The sequence below is a fragment of the Microcaecilia unicolor genome, chromosome 6, assembly GCF_901765095.1.
Source record: "Microcaecilia unicolor chromosome 6, aMicUni1.1, whole genome shotgun sequence".
Classification (NCBI taxonomy): Eukaryota; Metazoa; Chordata; class Amphibia; order Gymnophiona; family Siphonopidae; genus Microcaecilia; species Microcaecilia unicolor.
This window is the reverse complement of record NC_044036.1, coordinates 50,490,953-50,512,282: the sequence shown is the minus strand read 5'-3', so window position 1 is coordinate 50,512,282 and position 21,330 is coordinate 50,490,953. Positions and strand designations below refer to the sequence as shown.

The 21,330-nt window shown below is 41.4% G+C and overlaps 1 protein-coding gene across 1 annotated transcript in view; it reads right to left on the bottom strand.

The window, feature by feature from the left end:
• Positions 1 to 21,330, bottom strand: part of LOC115471773 (serine/threonine-protein kinase TNNI3K) — a 262,913-nt gene that overhangs the window by 106,901 nt on the left and 134,682 nt on the right. The window contains exons 18-20 of the mRNA XM_030205595.1: positions 9,807 to 9,859; positions 9,481 to 9,533; positions 4,541 to 4,673 (exon numbers count right to left, since the gene is read on the bottom strand). Of these exons, the coding sequence (XP_030061455.1) occupies positions 4,541 to 4,673; positions 9,481 to 9,533; positions 9,807 to 9,859 (239 nt within the window). The remainder of the gene's footprint in view (positions 1 to 4,540; positions 4,674 to 9,480; positions 9,534 to 9,806; positions 9,860 to 21,330) is intronic.

Below are 21,330 nucleotides of genomic sequence, written 5' to 3'. Positions count from 1 at the left end.
TCTTTTTTGGCTGAAAATGGACGTGTGGTAAAATAAAAATAGGCACGTGTCCATTTTGGGTCTGAGACCTTACTGCCACCCATTCACAGCGGTAAGGTCTCACATGTTAACCGGGCAGTAATTGTCAGCAAGCATACACTGCCGATTACCACCTGGTTAGAGCCGCGTGTTGGAAAATAAAAAATATTTTCCAGGGCATGTATTGGACACCCATATAAAATGGAATTATCGCCCGGGCTGTGAAGTAGTCGGGCGGTAGTTTCAAAATGGTGTGCATTGGACGCACGTAGGCACCTATGCGGCTTAGTAAAAGGGTCCCTAAAGGTGGTAATGAATCGCAGTGTATGGGCTCCCATGTTAAACCTGCACCACTTAAGGAATTTACAAAGAAAATTTAAGGAAAGAATAGATTGTGAATGTTATATTTTATGCAATTTAAGATTGTCAGTGTTTCCTCAGATGTTTTAATTCTTTAAGAGTAATAAAGCCATTTCAGACTCAAACTCCAAATTTAGGTGGTTTATGGCACAACATTTGTTAAAAATTTAAAACTTGTTAATAAATACAGCTAAAATTTTAAACCATGAAAACAATAAATATATATGTTAACTATTTTTTCTTAACCCAGATTTGAAAAACAGCTGTATTAAAATGCAATATAGTGCAAAAGATGTTAATATTGCACCAAAATTGTAAAGTGGAAAAAGGTGTTTACATTGCACTGTATGTATGTACAGTGCTGTTCTAACATGAAATGTTCTATTGACAATGACTTTGTTTCCTTAAATTACCTAGGGATTGTATACTCAACTACAAATGTGTTTTGCTTCTCCAGGCAACATCAGCAACAGAGATTATCAGATAAGTGTATTAACTAATTCACTTTGTTTGCTTAAGCTCTGTTTTTTACTCTGAAAGCTTTACTCAAGGAATTGATCCTTTTATGTTACCCTTCTATTTTACAGAAACAAGCCTTCCTTTTCCCAGGAGAAATGAACCCAGAGAACTGGATTTCAGGTAAGTACCCCTAACTATAAAAAAAAGTCCCCTTTTAAGCTGTACAGTGTGATGATGTGAACACTTGGCTGGATTGTAGACCTTGCTTGAATGGAAACTTTGGTCTTTCTTGATGGTGGTGCACTTGTTCCTCCAGCGTTGTCTACCCCGAACTTCTTAGAAACATGTTTCTTTAACCAACTTAAAAGGATAAAAAAAATACCCTGTATCCCTCTTAGGTGACAAACTACTATTTATGGATTTTATTTTTCTCAAATACTCTGGCCAACTAATAAAAAATCAATAAATAATTGATTTCCCTTCTGAAGATCCTGTCTGATTTACTTTCCCTAAGAAGGAGCACTTGGCTTCTGTGAATTTAATGCAGCTTGTAGGCAGGCTTTCACTTCAAACTCAGACTCACTGAGGCTAGGATCTTTTTCAGTGACAAGCCAGCAAAGAACACCAGCTTTGCTTAAACTGGGTTTGTGGCAGGCTCTCACCCCAATCAAGCACACTGAGGCAAATTAATTCTTTCTGTGACAGGCCAGCAAAAGAGCACCAGTCTGTTCAAGTACAGCCCAGTCTCTGCACAGTCACCAGCCACCAACGAGCTTCCAGACAGCCTGTAACCTCTCTGGGATCCAGACAAACCAGCTTAATCCACAGCTTTCACACTCTCCAGAAATTTTACTAAGAAAACTTTTCCTTTAGCTCTCTCCCACACCAGAACTCAAGGCTGTGTAATAAAACTATATTGTGGCTCTCTTCAGCCTTCCAGACACCAGTTTATCACACCAATTCACTATCTCACACACAGCTTCAGACATTCACCTCTGTCTCCCTGAGTGTCATCAGCTCCTTTGGAGGACAGCTGTTGCCAAGGGTGATAGTGAATTGGAATCGCCAGCTGATCTCCGGGTGTCCAATCAGAACTTAATACATCACACTTCCAAAAGCCTGGAACCTAACTGAAAAGTTTATGGTCTCCATCTTGGACCCATAGAAAATAATAGAAAAATACACATTTTACAATTTTAATAGTTCAACAAACACTAAAAGTACCCAAATTCTCCATGCCACTGTAGCACATCTATTTTCACAATCTTATATTTTTAGATTTTAAAATGACACATTTTTAAAGTCGTCACATGTTTTTCTTGAATAAATCATGTTAAAATTATATAAATTCCTTATTTCACCTTTTAAACAATTAAAACTAAGTCCCAGTTCCCCTCTCCATTGAGGACATTTCCAAGAAGTAATTTTAAGACCTTCCAGATGGCCCAAACCACTACCCTGAGATTACCCTGGGATTTACCATAAAATACATTTTTCTCTAAAGATCACCCCCTGGTTTATCTGAAGAGGTTCTCAATCTACACTTAAAATTAACCCTTTCAATGCCAGATGCACAAAACCTACACTGACCAAAATAAATACCTCCAAAATTCTTTAAAATAATTTACCAGAATTTGTCCCCTAGGGACCCACATACTCCCCAACAATAAAAGATAAATTTTTAAAACGATTCCACAAAGCCCAAAACAAAAACACAAAAAACGACCAAAATAAAATAAAATAAAATAAAACCAAACCAAGGCCAGAAGACCTCTTACCTTGGTCCCCTAATCTCCATATGGTGGTTCTAGTCCCTCTTCAGGATCTAGGTTGACCCCTGATGACCCCAGATGTCAGTGGTGTAAAACCACGAATGGCCTCATTCTTCCAGCCGGGCAGCCCAAAAAACTGAGGCCCTGGCTTCTATTCGGGCCTACCACAACCTCTAGAGCCATTCTGAGCATGCTCAAAAGTTCACACATGCTCAGAATGCTCACAGCTCCGATGCAGGCCCAGGCAGGGTATTTTCCTGTTGTCCTACACTTCCTGAGTCCATTCAGCGGTCTAGCAGCAAAGTGAACTGACAAGTCTGGGTGCCTCCGGACCACGAAGAGCCCCAAACCTCCCCTAGATCCAAATTTGGCCACTGGCCACCAATGCAGAGGTGGAATGGTCCCAAAAAGGCCTGAAGAAAACGGGAACCCCTCCACACTCCTCCGGACCTCATAAGGGTCCCAACAAAGCAGGGCTGACCACAGGCAGCTCCAAAGTGGCCCAAAATGACCCGGGCCACAACGGAACCCCCAGAAACCACCCAGGGCCCAGGTAAGGCCTCTTTTTATTAAAAAAAAAAATTTATATTTTAAACCCATTTACATTATCTGTGTAACTTATGTGACTTGGTCTGAAGTTAGTGTTGGTCAGCGTTTGTCTGAAAGGGAAGTAATTTTTCTCTAATCTTCAAATTTAAACTGCCTCTACATATGTCATATTTTTATATATTTTTCAGCACTTGATAAACCACAAGTGATCCCTAAGGCGACTATATGGTTTACAATTTCTAGTACAGTTACTTCGCAGTGTCCTTAATGGACTCACAATCTAAGTTATATATTGTAGCTGGGGCAATGGAGGGCTAAGGGCCCTTTTTACCAAGCTGTGGAAAAGGGGGTTTGCGTTGGCATCAGCCTGTGTCTTTGACGCGTGCTGAGGCCCCCTTTTACCTCATTGGGTAAAAGGTAGGTCTTTCTGTTTTTTTAAGAAATGGCCTTGCGGCAAGTGAAGCACTTGCCGAATGGCCATTTCAGGGGGGATCACTTACCCATTGAGGTGGCGGTAAGGGCTCCCAAGCTAACCTGGTGGTAACTGGACAGTAATTACCACCGGGTACACATTGGCTCTACAAAAATAAATATATTTTTATAGTGCTGGATATGATGGTGCGCTGGGGGTGGGAAGTACTGCCGGGCTGCTGTGGTAGCCCGGCAGTACTTCCTTTTTAGCAAGTGGTAAGCCCACGTTGGGCTTACCGCTGCTTTGTAAAAGGGGCCCCCAAAGTGACTTGCCTAGGGTTATGTACACAAATAATGCCAACACATGCAACGATTACAACAAGTAAATCAATCCTTACAACTTGATGTAACTCTGCCAAGTTGTAAGGATCGATTAACTTGATGTGATGATTGCATGTGTTGGTATTACTTGCCGATCATTGAAAGAATATGTGATAATCAATATGACCCCTGATGCAGACTTTTTGCTGAAACATGGTCCACATTGGATCCTTCAATAAATTTTAAATACCAGTCCATCCTTGGAGGTTTATTGTGCTTTTTGCATCTGTTTGGTATCCTGTACTTTGGACTCCCTCTTGCTCACTGAAACTTAGTACATTGGCATTTATAAAAATTAATTTTCAAGTTCAAAAATATATACACTATTATTATGAATAAAACAAGAGTTGTCATTTCTTTCCTTTCTTGGGGGGTTTATTTAACCATAATTTAAATTTTTTTTGGTGTAAGACTTTGCCATGTATTTTTGCTGTTAGTGATGATGGAAGGGGACAAGACATGTACCATTTTGAATACTATCCCATTATGAAGTTACGAGATCCAGCTTATTTATTCATGAAATGTAATAGGGGAATATTTTAATAAAAGGGTTTTCTGGGTTCCTAATAATGCATCATAAAATACCTTACCTGGTTTCAGGTGGGCAAATGGGATTTCACCCGTTAGCAATTCCCAGAGGCACAGAGCGTAACTGAAAACATCTGCTTTTATTGTGTACCGCGTACACTGACTGAACACTTCAGGGGCCATCCAGCGCAGGTTCTAGGTAGCAAGGAGAATTTCCATAAAACATTAGTGGAAATTTGGGAGTTCAAATCCTATCTTCCCACTGATACTCCTTGTGTCAAACTAGGTGCTAGAGAAGGAGTTTCATGCTTATCTATTTATTTGTTTATTGGGTTTTATTAACCACCTATATGAGGAGATACACCCAAGGCGGTGTTACTTAGGTATTCATTTTACTACCTATATGTCATCAAATAACTAAAGTTACATCACATATTTATCCATTTGCATTCAGTAATAGATTTAGGGGCCCTTTTACTAAAGGGTGTTAAGCTCTAACACATGCTCAAGGCATGAGAAAATGTTTACCGTAAAACACGTTAAAGCATTTTGCAGTAATATCCCCTTTTCTGCATGCTGTGTGTTATATTTTTTTAAATATTTTTTGGAGGGGGGGGGGGGGCATGTCTTGGGGAAAGAATGGATGTGGAAGCATTAACCAGCTAGCATATCTGCATTAACATCAGGGCCGGCTCGAGGGACTGTGGCATCCTGAACCAACTTTGGTGCACTCCCCCCCCCCCCCCCCCCCACACACACACACATTTGTAATCTGGTATCTATCCCTCCACTCCTGCTCTCTCCATGCATGCAATCCAATATCTTCCCCTCTATCTCAAGTTCCACCTCCTGCTGGACTAGATGAGGCACCGGCTCCGGGCACTGGTGATAAAGGGAACCAAGATCCCATTCCGGCATATATCCTTCTAGGAGTTTGAAGGTAGACCAGACTGGGATTTTGGTGTCCTTTATCACTGGCACCCTGGGCCAGTGCCTCACCTGGTCCATAGGTTGAGCTAGCCCTGATTAGCATGTGCTAACTGGCTAACATGGAAGCACGTTTAGTGTCTCCTAAATAAGAGGTGGTAACTGCTTCCTTATTAATTTTTTGCAAGTTCTGCACGCTAATGGAGAGATTAGCATGGGACCTACAAAAAAATAAAGAGCCCTAAATACTTTTGTGTTGAATTTTGGTGTAGTGTAAGGGAAAGTCCCACCTTAAGACACGCTAAGCTCAGTTTCTAATGTCCTTTAGTAAATGGGCTCCTTAGAAAGCTGCCTGCACATGCGTCCTTTTACTTTAAAAATCTGAAAGTATGTGCTTTACACTAATGCAGGCAGCTATAACATTTCCTCCTCAGCAAATTACCATAGGGTAGCACCTGGAAAAATCATAAAAAGAAACTACTGCTGTAAGAAAGCAAAATAGAATTGTATCCTATCCTTATGCACAAGTGGGCAGGGAAGGACTGACAGGGATCTGTGCCCCTGGTCACTTACCGGCCAATATTCAGCCTGTGGGAGGCAGGCCAACTAAGTGGTCCTTTTACTAATGGCCTGTGCTAGTGTAGGTGCGTGATTTGGGTGCGCGCAGATCCATTTTTCAGCATGCCTGTAAAAAAGGTCTTTTAAAAATTTTTGCTGAAAATGCAAGTGTGGCAAAATAAAAATTGGCACATGTCCATTTTGGGTCTGAGACCTTACCGCCAGCCATTCACTTAGCGGTAAGGTCTCACGTGGTAACCGGGTGGTAATGGTCTACTTGCATAGAATGCCGATTACCACCCGGTTTTTGCCGTGCATCCGAAAATCAAAATGATTTTTGGACGGGGACATGCGTAAAAATGAAATTACTGCCCAGACCACGCGGTAGCCGGGCGGTAACTCCAAATTGGCGTACATTGGGCGCACATAAGCGCCTATGCAGCTTAGTGTAAGAGCCCCTAAGTCCCGTGATCAATGCTGGGCTGTTTCCAGTAACCAGCACTGAATATCCATTCTTTTTTTTGTGGCCACCTTAAACTTGACTGGCCAAGTTAATATTCAGTGCTGGCCAGTTAAGTTTATAGCAACCAAAGATAGGACTGCTATTTATGAGGCCTGATTTGGCTGGTAAACTTAGTTGGCGAAGCGCTGAATATTCGCGGCTAGTCAGTTATATCACACAATAGAGCTGGTTAGCCACTATCCCCTGGATTCTATATAGTGCACCTAGAGATCCATGCCAAAATCCAAGCATATTCTATAACAGCGCATGTAACTTAATTGGCTTAATAAGCTAATCAGCATTGATAACAGCTCTTAACAAGCAATAACGAGTATAACGCCCTAAGCGCATTCTGTAATGCAGTACACCTAACTTCTAATGCACGCAGGCAAAAGGGACATGGTTATAGGTGGGGAAATGGGCATTTCGTGGGCATTCTGAAATTTATGCGCATAGTTATAGAATATGGCCCAGTGCGCCTAAATCCACATGCCAGGATTTACGCCACGTTTTTACTGGTGTAAATGGATGCATGTAGTTTTAGGTGCTGAGATATCAACTAAGAGTATACTACGCTTAGTCGGCACTGATTTTTTAGGCGCCATATATAGAATCTCCTCCTATGGGCCTTATTCTATAAAGGTTATGTTCCTAAATTTACACTCCTAAAATTTATGCTCCTAAATTTATGAGCATAATTTATGCTCCTAAATTTGGAGCATACTCTATGATCCAAAAATAGATTATGCTCCTAATTTAGGAGCATAAATTTTAGGACTGTAAATTTGCATAACCTTTATAGAATAAGGTCTTATGCGCTAAGCGCTAATGTTCAGCAGAGATAACCAGCTATCTTGAGCTGAAATGTAGCACTTAGCTAGTTAAGTGCTATTTAACCAGCCAGGAGCTGGTTAAATATTGCTAAATATCAGGGGGTCATGGGACCCTAGCCACCTATTAAAAGTGATTAAATTAGATAGACTCTAGGGGAGAGTTGGCCCCAGGGCCGTGCCTAGGGTCTCTGGTGCCCCCCTGCAGACTATCGGTTGGCGCCCTTCCCCCCCCCAGCAGAGCAGCCTGCAGGCAAGTAACCCGGACCTCAGAAAAAAATAGCACTGTATGTATCCCTCATTGATAAGTCTCTGACTCTAAAGTTTAGCAATTTCATTAAAGCAAAATGTATTTTCACATATCACATCCTATCCAAGGAGAATGTTTTATATATGTCACCCGTCTGTGGTAAAACTTCACACAGTATCAAAATACCTCTAATATGTAGTCGTGCCAGCCGAGGAAACTAACTGTGCTCAGCTCACAAGAGACAGAGTGAACATAAAATAAAACTTCATCCTTAAAAGATAATATCGGATGAATGCATGAAGATGAATATGAATTCCTGTGAATGGAATCAATTCGATTTACAATAAATCCAGATACTACTCCCTCATATATATAACAAAAAATTATTTAAGTGGAATGGAATTATTTGACTGTACTGGTAAACAGAAAGAAATACTCTATTGCATTCTAATCTCCTTTGCACCAAAGGATATAATTCAGATCAAACATTTATCTCTGATCAACTATCTCAGATCAAATATTTATTTCAGATCAAATATTAAGGTTTCCTTGCTTACAGTCACTTAAATCTACCTAGCCTTTATATAGCTTATAGGATTTAAACACTCTTAAACTGAAATTCACCCTTTTCTATTCTTCATAAACTTCAAGTAATCCTGAAATAGTCAGATTCTTTTCTCACTAGAGAAACTTCAATCGCCACCAATCTCTTTTCACTTATATTTTCTCATTTACCACAATCAGGCACTCTTTTATACAGTAACTTCAGTCAACAAACACAGGAAGTCACAGCTGGATGTCTCTCTTGGCAAAGGACAGCTCTCACTCTGTTCACTTCCAGGGCAGATTTCTTAACAGAAGCTGATCATCCAATCAGAGAGCTCTATTTGAATGCAGATTAACATACAGACACTCATGGGAATGTTTAGTGAAAAACACCGGACTAATTTGCATATGATTTAAACAAATCTGAGCATATGACAACCAAGTACAGACTCCCAGCACCTGAATTCTGCAATTAGATTTAAGACAAATACTTTTAAAACTTATTTTTAGCACTTTTAAAATTTCAGGTTCTCTTTAATTTGAATGCTGTTTCAAGCTCTGAAACTCACCCTGACTGAGGAGCTAGCCCCAAACCGAACCATATATAACAATCTGGTTGTATTCTCACGTAACTTGAAGAGCGTAACTGCCTCAATTAGTACTGCTCCTTTGCATGAAAAGGGGAGGGCAGTGGAGATAGGAGAATCACAAGTTCAGGTGAAAGATTTTGCAAGTGAGCAGACGGACAGGACCCCTCGAAGGCACGCATCAGCACGGCCCTGGTTGGCCCCCTTTTTTTGTGGGCCCTTGGGCACTGGCCTATTGTCCCAATAGGTGAATATTGACCAAGTTGGCAGTCAGCATTTAGAGGCCTATTTAATAAGCCATGTTTGTTGTTAATGAGGCAGATAGTGTGGCACAGTTAATGCTAATTGGATTAGTATAGCTAACTCCACTGCCTTATCCAGGAGTATACAGAGCTATAACTCACCCACTGGGAACTCCCCTTCCCCCCACCCGACCTCTAATATTTCTCAATTGCCAAAGAGAAGTTGAGCTGAGAGCAAATTTTGTAACTCTCCATATTGTGCCCTTTGCTGCTGCACCATTTGCAAAACCTTTGGTATGGCGCTGGTGTTATCTGCTAATGAGTTAATGTGCAGTAAAACATTTTTATCTGCATTAACTGAATGGCAAATTGTTTGGAAACCTCCAACAGTTACACAGAGCCTTCGCACATACCATTTATTATATTTGGCTGTTAGCCTGCAATAACTACAAAATATTACTGCAAGTTAGTAATTACACCCCTTATTGTACCAATTGTACCTGATGTATTGTAAAATGTCATTTTTAGACTAATTGTAATAGAAAATAAAGGAGCCGAACCCCAGGCTGTTTTGTCATGTTGTCTTCATCCAGAGACTGAAGAAATCTAGATTCTGAAAGAGAAAAAAGCTCTTGTGATTAAGCATATATATTATCCAAGAGCCACAATTTGGCAAAATATTGTTATAGAGCACTTTATGTTATGACACATCTATTGTTAATTTTTACTTGGCTGATAAAAAAAAAATACAAATGATTTTATTTTTGTTAACCTTGACAGATATTTTATGACTGCCACTTTTTAACTGTGTCACGTACAAGCAGGAATTAGCTTTCTGAAGGAATATGGAACTGAAACAACAACATTAAAAAAAAAACATTCTCACCTCCAAAATCGGCAACTACAGCATGGCCGTCTTCATACAAAAGAATATTGTGGCTGAAGAGGTCAGAGAGAGATGTTTAAGTAAGACTGTCACAGCACAGAACAAAAGAGGTCCAAGAATCCCTACATATATAATACAAGCACACAAAAGTAGAGATGGATGAATTGTCTTCAGAGGATGAACTTGGAGGGGGTGTGGTTTGTGGCAGGGGCGTAGCCAGACAACAGATTTTGGGTGGGCCTAGGCAAGAAGTGGGTGGGCACCAAATGTTCTCTCTCCCCCAACCACCAAAAATATATCTCAGCTGGCAGGAAAATGATTCTTTCCACCTTGGCAGTCTGAAGTAGGCATGCGCTGAAAACTGAGCATGCACAGGTGCCGGTATCATGGAGAGTAGCATTTTTGTTACCATTAGGGAGAAGTCTTCAGCTGGCAGAGCTTGAGATCCCCACCAGCTACCGTTAAATGTGTGCTACAGTTAGGTGGGCCTGAGCTCTAAGTGTGTGGCTTGTGGTATTGTACAGGGCTGCAGAAGGTTATTGCCAGGGCATAGCTCCACCCTGAGTAGCTATTGGGATTAGTCCAGATGGGAATCTGGTATGTTTCTAGTTCTCATCTGCAGATCTTGAAGCCAAAAAAGTACACCTCACCTGAAAACAGGAACTACGAGCCAAGGAACAACAAAAAGAATGGTGAGTACTGAGTTCTCTCCTGAAGTATAGTTTCCATCTCTGAAGGCCATCCTTATAGGACATAAAGCCAATGTTATCCAGGGAAGGGCTACTACAATGGTGCAGAAGCCCTTTCGGGCCTTATTATATATGCTCGACATATTCGAGTTTTAGCACTGGCTTTCGGCAGCTTCTTTGATGTCCACCATTTTGTGTACAATTCTCATAAGATTATTTTGATTCATGTCAAGTCCTTTGGTAATTTGATACGCGCAGAATCCTGATATAGTTGATATCAGCAATAAAGCCATTTTCCAATTACTTCCAAGTTTGTCCTCTGAATTTTGTCGGAAGACCATTCGTCCATCCCTATTTTTGTCTGTTTAAATAAGATTGTGACACAAAAGAACTGCCCTCTGCTAGTGCACCCAGGAGGGTACATAAGAACATAATATAAAAACATAAGCATTGCCATACTGGGACAGATTGAAGGTCCATCAAGCCCAGTATCCAGTTTCCAACAGTAACCATTCCAGGTAACAAGTATCTGGCAAGATCCCAAAACAGTATTATACATTTTATACTGCTTATCCTAGAAAATAAGCAGTGGATTTCCCAAGTCCATTTTAATAATGGCTTATGGACTTTTCTATTAGGAAAATTATCCAAACCTTTTTAAACCCTGCTAAGCTAACCGCTTTTACCACATTCTCTGGCAATGAATTCCAGAGTTTAATTACACGTTGAGTGAAGAAATATTTTCTCTGGTTTGTTTTAAATTTACTACTTTGTAGCTTCATTGCGTTTCCCCTAGTCCTAGTATTTTTGGAAAGCGTAAACAAGCAATTCATGTCTACCCATTCCACTCCACTCATTCTTTTATAGACCTCTATCATATCTCCCCTCAGCCATCTTTTCTCTAAGCTAAAGAACCCTAGCCGCTTTAGCCTTTCCTCATTGGGAAGTCGTTCCATCCTCTTTATCATTTTCGTTGCCCTTCTCTGTACCTTTTCTAATTCCACTATATCTTTTTTGTGATGCGATGACCAGAATTGCACACAGTATTCGAGGTGTGGTCGCACCATAGAGGCACTATAACATCCTCATTTTTGTTTTCTATTCGTTTCCTAATAATACCTAATATTCTATTTGCTTTCTTTGCCGCCACTGCACACTGAACAGAGGGTTTCAACCTGCCATTAACAATGACACCTAGATCCTTTCCCTGGTCGGTGAAGACTAACGTGGAACCTTGCATCACACAACTGTAGTTCAGGTTCCTCTTTCCCACATACATCACTTCGCACATGCTCACATTAAACGTTATCTGCCATTGGGATGCCCTGTCTCATAAGTTACTCTTGCAATTTTTCACTATTATTCAAATACTGTGTGCAATTCTGGTCACTGCATCTCAAAAAATATATAGCAGATTTAGAAAAAGTGCAGAAAAGTGCGACACAAATGATGAAGGGGAATAATAATGATCTAGATATGGGAATAACTAGTGAAGTAATTTAATTTGCTAACAACACAAAGTTATTCAAAGTTGTTAAATTGTAACAGATCCAGCTGCAAGCTATGCCAAAACATTTCAGAGGACCCCACAGTCATTCACAAAGGAAAAACATTCAACATAAAGGAATCTTTCACATGCTCATCTTCCAATGTGGTATATATCATTCAGTGTAAAAAATGTAACGAAGGATGCTATATTGGAGAAACAGGCCAGATGCTTAAGACAAGATTCAATTTACATAGACACAACATGAAGAAAGCTGGTGCCAGTCAGATTCCCACCCCTGTGGGCCAACACTTTACAGGACCAGGACACTGCACCAGTGATTTCACAGTAAGAATCCTGAAAGGTAATTTTAAAACAATACAGGAACATAAGACCTTTGAAGTGAGAATGATATAATATTTTGACACCCAACAGAGAGGACTTAACAAGGATCTGGATTTTCTAGTCCATTATAAACCATAAAGTTGTATTTCTCTGTTTATCACTCTCCTCTCAACTACCCACATCCATCCTGTTAGACTATCAATGAAATGAAATGCTTTAATGTACCCATGCATACCTCCTACCCACCCCCACCTTGCTAGACTGTCATTGAAATGCTTTGAAGCTTCACGTATATATACTATCAACTAACACATTTGCTTATTTCCGATCTGATGAAGAAGGGCAACCTTCGAAAGCTAATCAAGAAATGTATTAAGTTATGTCCAATAAAAAAGGTATCATCTTATTTTCTTTTCCATGTTTTATTTTGTTTGATTCCTATTGATAACCTTGAAGAGGGTTGTGAAATGTATATTTTAATACTTAAGTAAAAGTATAATGAAGAACATATTAACAAAGATTTTATGTAAAAATTAGAATGTTACTGCTTAATATAATACTTTTTCAGTAGAAAGTAAAAGTGCCGTAACTACAGTGAATGCAACTATTGTTAACATTTTTAGCCCAACAATTTTATTGCTCTACAATTCATCTACTTCACTTTTAGTAAAACTCAATTTTGAAAATGACTGTCACTCATGTGAGTGCACTTGTGAGTCTTTAATCCACCAGACCTACAAAGGTGTTCAATTACTGCACTATCAAGAAGAGGATTGTTCAGTCTGAAAAAAAGTTCCTACAAATCAGGCCAGGCCACAATATTACTGATGCATTTTAACTGGGTCTGCAGGTATCAATCAAAGGAATCTCTGTCTGACACATTTGACTTCCTTATAGCAAAGAATACTTTATCATCATCGTTGTCATTATCATCTGCATTAGTAGTAGTGCTAATTCATCACTTGCATCTTCATCTTTATTATCATTTTCATGCTGTCCAATTACAGAGAAGGCTGTCATAAGTTGGACACATTGTCTGTTGTTGTCCTATTTTTCGTCTAATGGCAAACTCTGAATATCTTCAAGAACTGATGGAAGGATGTCATATGTATGGAAACTCTTCAGCCTTAAGGCCAGACAAGCAGATTATCAATCCAGTGGCCTGTCACGCAATGTAAAATTTTCTATGGGATGTCCAGCAGGCTGTTGTGTTAGAGACATATGTCTGTTCACCAAGAACTGCAACCAGCTTCAGCTTCACTTCCACCTCCCTTTCAAAGTGACCAAACTCATCACTGTTCTGTTTGGTTGGAGACTAGTAACTTGTTCAACAAGCACAGGCAATTCTCATAGGCTGTATTCCCTGAACGACAAAATTTAAGATGAGATGATCCACAGGTTTGCAATTGCAAAATCTTGTTCCAGGTTTTGCTGTTTCATTTGGTTTACTGAGGAATCATCATTTAGGTCTCTCTGCCACTTTTACTTTTACTTTTAACTGCAAGCATCAGAAGTAACTAGGTAAAAGTAGTAAAAATGGGTACAATTATTACTTCAGTAAAAGTAACAAATTTTTCCTGTACTTCTTTACAAGTAAAAGTAACAAAACTTTTACTTAAGTACAGTAACTGGTTACATTTACTTAGGGGACATTTTACTAAGCTGTGGTAACAGGGGGCCTGTGCTAGAGGCGGTGGCTGTTTTTGCTGTGCGCTGAGGCCCTTTTAACCACAGCGGGTAAAAAGGCTGAAAAAAGAAATGGCCATGAAGTAAGATTGAACTTACCATGTGGCCATGCGAGGGGAGCATTTACTGCCACCCCTTGAGGTGGTGGTAAGGGCTCCCATGGTAACCGGGCAACGTAATTACCACGGGGTAACTGCTGTGGTAAAAAATAGGGACCTATTTTCCCTAGCGCCGGAAATGCCACGTGGTGGGGGTGGAACTACAGCCAGCATTGGGCTGGCGGTAGTTCCAGATTGCCGCACAGTAAACCTGCATCGGCCTTACCACTGCTTAGTAAAAGGACCCCTTGGGCCCCTGGAGGAGTAGCCCAGTGGTCAGTACAGCAGACCTTGATCCTTGGGAACTGGGTTGAATTCCCATTGCAGCTCCCTATGACTGTGGGCAAGTCACTTCACCCTCAATTGCCCCAGGTACAAATAAGTTCCTGTATATACCATGTAAACCACTTTGAATGTAGTTACAAAAAACACAGAAAGGTGGTATATCAAGTTCCATTTCCATTTCTCTAGTTCTCATACAACACTGCAGATTTCTCTATCAGAAGAGTAGAAAGAGGGATGGAGAATTCACAATCACCTGGGATGATGGAATTAGTACAGTTTTCCTGTTTCAGCTTTACCACACCATAAGTACATAAGTAATGCCACACTGGGAAAAGACCAAGGGTCCATCTAGCCCAGCATCCTGTCCACGACAGCAGCCAATCCAGGCCAAGGGCACCTGGCAAGCTTCCCAAACGTACAAACATTCTATACATGTTATTTCTGGAATTGTGGATTTATTCCTGGAATTGTGAAACAGGAAAAGTGAATACCTTCCCTTGTTCTGTACAATTTCTAGATGTGATGCTGGCATGGAGTCTGTTAAAGCACAAGGCCAGATAAATCATTCTGGTTTGCCCACCTCCAACAATGGCCCTGCTTGTGTGTGTCTCTGCAGAGCACTAAATATATCTAGTAGAACCATGGAAACAAGAAGTCAAAGTAACTCATCTACATCTTCCTTTCTGAATCACTTTCATGTTGATTTAACCACAGCTATCACAAAATAGAGAGAATCTATGTGTGCCTTATGTAACAATCATTCCGATGCTTACAGAGGAATTAAGCAACAGAGCCACACAGTAAGCAGACAAAGGGATTAATTTTCACTTTAAATCTCATCATAGCTACTAAAGCAATTGGTTTATAAGAAAATCTCTCTTAGAAATCTGATAATTCAAATGGTATGGCAGAAGATGTGTACAAGCTCAGTTCTAGTACTGCTCTAGGTAAAGTATTCAATTTCAGTGAAAGCTTTTGAAACCATAGCAACTGGGAGCTTTAATAAATTGGAAGACCTTGACCTTTCCTAAAGCAAACTACAGACCATCAAGGGAGGAGTGAGCATAGGATAACAACTAAGGCTTCTATATTTGTTCCATAATCACTCAGGCCATACAGGTGAATTACGAGATTTGTTTTGTGGTTAACTCTGTTTGCCAAGTGGGTAGTGCAAACAGATCTCTTTCCATCATAGGCTTTGTTTGTTCATCACTGTGAACAGTGAGGACTGTGCTCATCTGACACTGTTTATTCAAAGTATATTTCACCCTCTCGAGTCCCTGGATTTCAGTGAATTAAATGGAATTATCATATGAGCTCTTCATCAGAGCAAGTTATAATAAAGTTCTTTTAAGTTCTCGTGTTCCCTGAAGTCTTGAAGATTCTACTTAGATTCAGGACTGGCATAATGTAATATGCATGGTAACCATGGCTGGTGGGGGGGAAGGGGGCTGACATATTGGGTGAAGCGTCAAATGCTGCCACGTGCACCTCTCAACCACTCAGGGCCCCTTTTACTAAGCCACGTAGGCAGCTATGCATGCCCAACACGTGCCAAAATGGAGTTACCGCCTGACTACCTCGTGGATCTTGTGGTAATTTCATTTTTGGCACGTGTCCACTACGTGCGTCTGAAAAATATTTTGTATTTTCTGGCACGCATAGCGGACGTGCACCAAGTGGCATCTGATGTGTGTAGGTCATTACCACCCAAATTCTTTACCACTAGGTCTATGGCGGTAAGATCTCAGACTCAAATGGACACACGGCAATTTTGCTGCACGTCCATTTTTGGGGGAAAAAAAGAGGGCTTTTTTACAGGTGCGCTGAAAAAATGATTCTGCATGCGCCCAAAACTCACGCCAACACTACCTCAAGCTATTTTTCAGCACGCCTTTGTAAAAGGACCCCTCAATTACCTCTGCATGCTAGGCTCAGCTCATATTAACTTTAAGCTGTACAAACTCCACTGCAAGTCTTGCAGGATTGTAGACTTGCACTGGAGTTACTTCCTGTATTCAATGTGCAGGGATAGTAGAGTGATGCTTGCAGACATGGCAGGACGGAAATGCGGGTTAGAGGAGTTGAGAGCTGAATTGGGGGGAGGAGGATGGTATAAGGAAGGGGTGATGAGATGCTAAATCGAGGGGGAGGGTGTACGAAAGGGGAGATGAGAGGCTGGATTAGGGGTGCCAATTTGTAAATTGCAGGGCGACAGAAACCTTAGCTCTGTCCCTGCTTAGCTTAGGTGAGACTGCTTTGAATCTCAGATACTGTATCGTGATATGAACTAAGCTAATTTAAGCACAAGGTAGAATTGAGTGGTTATGACACAAACTGCTAATACTGCAGTATTATAGTTTATCATGTATTAAATTTTCTTTACCACTTTATTCTGGTAAAACAGATCAAGGCCGCTTACACAAAGCATTTAAGAATATAAAAAAAAGTCAAAACATAGAAAAGAAAATAAGATATACCTTTTTTATTGGACTAACTTAATACATTTTTGATTTGGACTAACATGGCTACCACACAACTTTATTCAAGAATAGAAAAGAAATTCAATATATTGATAGAATAGGAAGACAAATAAACACATATTTATCTTAATGTCAGATTTTATCAAAATTTAAAAATAGAAGACCATAAATCATAAAACCATATAATCGAGATCACCAGATCACCAAGTTCCAAGCTACACTCACTGAATGCCCCTGAAAAAGTTGTGCTTTTACAGCTTTTTAAAAAAAATATGTTTATTTTATTTAAGGGAAAACATACACAAACGTTCAACTAACATAACATGAACTCTGAACCATAAAACAAAGTCATTATTTAGGGCACTGCACATCAACAAGAACTACAAATGAAAGTTAACATAAGAACTACCATCTAGAGATCATGATTGTGTGTCTCACTGTATAACTGCATAACCTGATCCTCTTGTCCTCTTTTATCCCTTTGTAACACCAAGTGTATTCCTTCTCTATTAGGGCGATGCCATAACAGATCTCTGTAAGCCACATTGAGCCTGCAAATAAGTGAGAAAATGTAGGATACAAGTGCAATAAATAAATATTCAAATCCTCAGCAATGCTTCTTCATAAGAACATAAGAATATAAGCATTGCCATACTGGGCCAGACCGAAGGACCATCAAACCCTGTATCCTGTTTCCAACAGTGGTCAATCCAGGTCTTGAAGTATAGTTCCAGTTAAATAGCCTAGTTATCAAATGCCCACACTCACAATACTCGTAAACGGTCTCTGAGCGAAGTATCCACAAGGCAGGAGCCAAATAAATGGCAGCATTATGTCTGGTAGATTCCAATCAAGTTCTTGAAATTGAAGGGTTGACCAAATGACGGTCATTGAGAGAGCAGAGGAAATATGTGAAAACATAAGGAACTGTAGAAGAAGCAAGATCTGGCAAGGCTTTTTGGTAACAATTGATCTCATAATTCCATTTTTAAAATAGATTTGCTATAGGATTACTAAAAAGGCATGTTCTCCAATTCTCTGTCTATGTGAAAGGGCTTTTTGTTTAAACACTAAAATGGTGCAAGACACCTTTAATAGCTCTGTATTTACCTAAGATCCTTATCTTCAATGAATAGTCCTCATACTAAAAATTATTCTTTATCTTTGGCTATTTATAGAGTACCTACATTGTACACAACAGTGCTCAAGAGATGAACTAGCAGAGACAGGAGATGAAGTAGACCAAAGCTTAAGGCACACAAAGGTATACAAGGATCATAAATATGAAGTCCTGATACCCAAAGTGAATTATGCATTTGCTGGCAGGTGGCCATTATAAAAGAACTCATTTATGCATCTATTTTCAGCCATGGTACAGATAAAACTGAGATGCTTAACTCACTAAACAGCAATGGCCAGATGTGATCTAAATAAAAAGAGGCTGTCATTGGTGGGGGTGGGGGGAAGATGGGGGAAGGCAAAGCTGGTACTTGTTAGTTGACTGGCAGCATTCAGCTGAAACCAGAGACATTATGCATTTATATCTAAACAGATTGTCACCTTCATGGTCACTGGTACTACTACTACTACACAGCAGGGGCGTAACCAGACCTTGAGGTTGGACAGGGCCAGAGCCTAAGGTTGGGGGGGGCACATTTTGGGTGCTGCTCCCCCATCGCCCCCTCCGCTGCTGCCCACTGTCACTGCTGTACATCTTGGCTGGCGGGGGTCCCCAACCCTCACCAGCTGAAGCACCTTGGTCACAAATATCTTGGCTAGTAGGGGTCCCCAACCCCCACAAGCTGAAGACTTTGTTGAGCGCTGGTCTCCAGCGCCGCCACATTGACTGCCCTGCTCTCTCTTCCCATCATGTCCAGCACACTTTTAGTGAAACTGAGCATGCTCAATTTCACTAAAAGGAGCGTGCCCGACGTGGGTACCAACGACATGGAAAAATGTGGGAGGGAGGATCTGGAAACCAAATTTAGGGGTCCTTTTACTAAGCTGTGGTAAAAAGTGGCCTGCAGTAGTGTGGACGTGGACTGGGCCATTTTTTTTTACTGCAGCTGGGAAAAAGGTCTTTATTTAATGGGCTGGGAAATGGGCTTGCACTAAAATTAAGACTAGCACACACCTATTTATGGCCTGAGCCCTTAAATAGCCACCCACTGACCTAGCAGTAAGGGCGCATGCGCTACCTGCGCAGTAACCATGCAGCACAAACCAACTGCTGATGTCAGGACCCCCCCCCTCCCCCAGCAGTAGAAAAAAGAAAATTATTTTCTACTGCAGGATTTGGAGTGTACCAAACTCAGAATTACCACCAGGTGCATGCGCCATCCCAACGGTAGTGCCAATTTGGCACACGCTAACCACGCATTAGCCCTCCCTCAGCTTAGTAAAAGGGTCCCTTAAGGCTCTTATGTAGAAAGCTAAAACCCACTGCCTCCAGGGTAACATTTTCCGAAGTTCTCCCCGTTCTATGCGAAGGACCCAAGAGGCAGAGAGAGCTGCAAAGTCTCAATGCGTGGATGAGATGATGATACAGGGAGGAGGGATTTAGATTTGTTAGGAACTAGGCAACATTTTGGGGAAAGGGGAACCTATTCCAAAAAGATGGACTCCACTTTAACTGAGATGGAACCAGGCTGCTGGCACTAACATTTAAAAAGGAGATAGAGCAAATTTTAAATTAGAATGGGGGGGAGGGGGGCGACAGGCGCTCAGGAGTGCATGGTTTGGATTGAGGTATCCTTGAAGGATACTATTATAACAAGACATTTAGGGAATCCCAATAGAGAGGTTTCAACAAAGGTGAAAGAAAGCCAGGAGTGTTTATGGGTAGAACAGAGCCAAGGTTGCAAATTATCCCTGTCAACTGAAAGGTGCCCTGTGATTGAAAAAGGTTCACAATTGAGATCAAGATATCCTACAAGACTTGCATAGTGGTGTAGCTGGCTGTCAGGAGGCAGGGACAGTGGCAACTGTGGGCAGTTGTGTTTATCTGGGGGACATGTCTGAGGTGTGGCACCAATGAGATGACATAGCAGGGAACCATGGAAGCAATGGAATCAGACGGGTTACTCCCCTGAGAGGGTGGTCTGGCTATGTCCATGCTAGATAGGTTTTGGACCTACTGGAGATCCCTGGGTGGGCAGGCACTGGCTGGGAGGTAGTATGGTATTGTGCTGTTGGATACATAGGGCTATCGTTTCCATTGTCAGGGATGTGGGTGTGTGTGCATCCCCCATGCCAATGGGTCTAACAGATGGCTGGCAAGGCTGTCGTAGCCACTGCACCTTCTGGACACTTCTGCAGGGACCCCCCAGGAGAAAGGTGGTTCTTTACATCACGGTTGGAAGCTTACGCATAGGTAGGAGGTCCCATAGAGGGGGTTGTGGGCCCAACATAATGTGGATATTTCAGAGAACACCAGCAGAGGCTTTGAGGAATCTCTCACAAGGCACCATATGGACCTTTAGACTTGACACTATTATACCCAATGAGTGTGAGTTAGGAGGCATGAGAGAGCTTCCATTTGGGGGGGGCAACTGATGTGTTGAGGGCCCTGTGTGGTCAGTGTACTGTCTTCCTTGAATACTCTTTTGTCAGATAGCAGTTTGGTGTAGGGGTTAGGGCTGGGCTCTCTGAATGCACAGTCATGCATTCAAATCCCACTGTGGGGGTTTGAGGTCATTCTTTTATTTTCCCTGTTGTAGTAGCTGCAGTGTGATAGGTAGATGTGTGTATCACACAGAGTCCTTTTGTACTGGTGGCTGGGGGAGAAAGACCAAGGAGTTCCCCCTTTCCCGTTGCTTTCAATGTCATCTCATAGGTTGGGGGGATGGGTGCAACACATATGGGGGTTAAGGGCACACTCTAGGAAGGGTAGCTGCATCCTCAGCCCTTGATCTGGGACAGAGGTGTTAAAGGGGTGCTCTGTTTATGGTTCTTACTTTGGACCTGGAGGCACTCTCGAATGCACCCTAGGATTAGCACAGGATTCTCCCTCCGGATACGTCAGTGACTTTAGGTTCAGGTGTTGGGCCTTTTTGCCTTCACATTGTTAATTTTTAAGACATGTTGTACAATGCTTCTCACATAGGCTGACAGAAGTCAACAGGCAGATGGGGGTGCACTGATAGGGGGCATGCATTACACAGGCACAGGTGATATGTGAGCTGAGGTGGCCATGGGAACAGAGTGGCATGGTGACCTTTCTGTGCAGTATTGCAGGGATGTGGGGATGAGCAGTGATGTAAAGCTGGTGTTCCTTTGGGCATCTGCCTGTACTTTAGGTTGCTGCTGCCAATGTTCACATCACTATATAGGCGGGTGGGGGGGAGGGGTGTGGTCTGTGTGACCCCTCATTATAGCTTTCCATGGTTAATGGAGAGGGTGGCCCCTATACTGTATGGGCATTGGATGTGGTGTACATTCTGATTTCAGAAA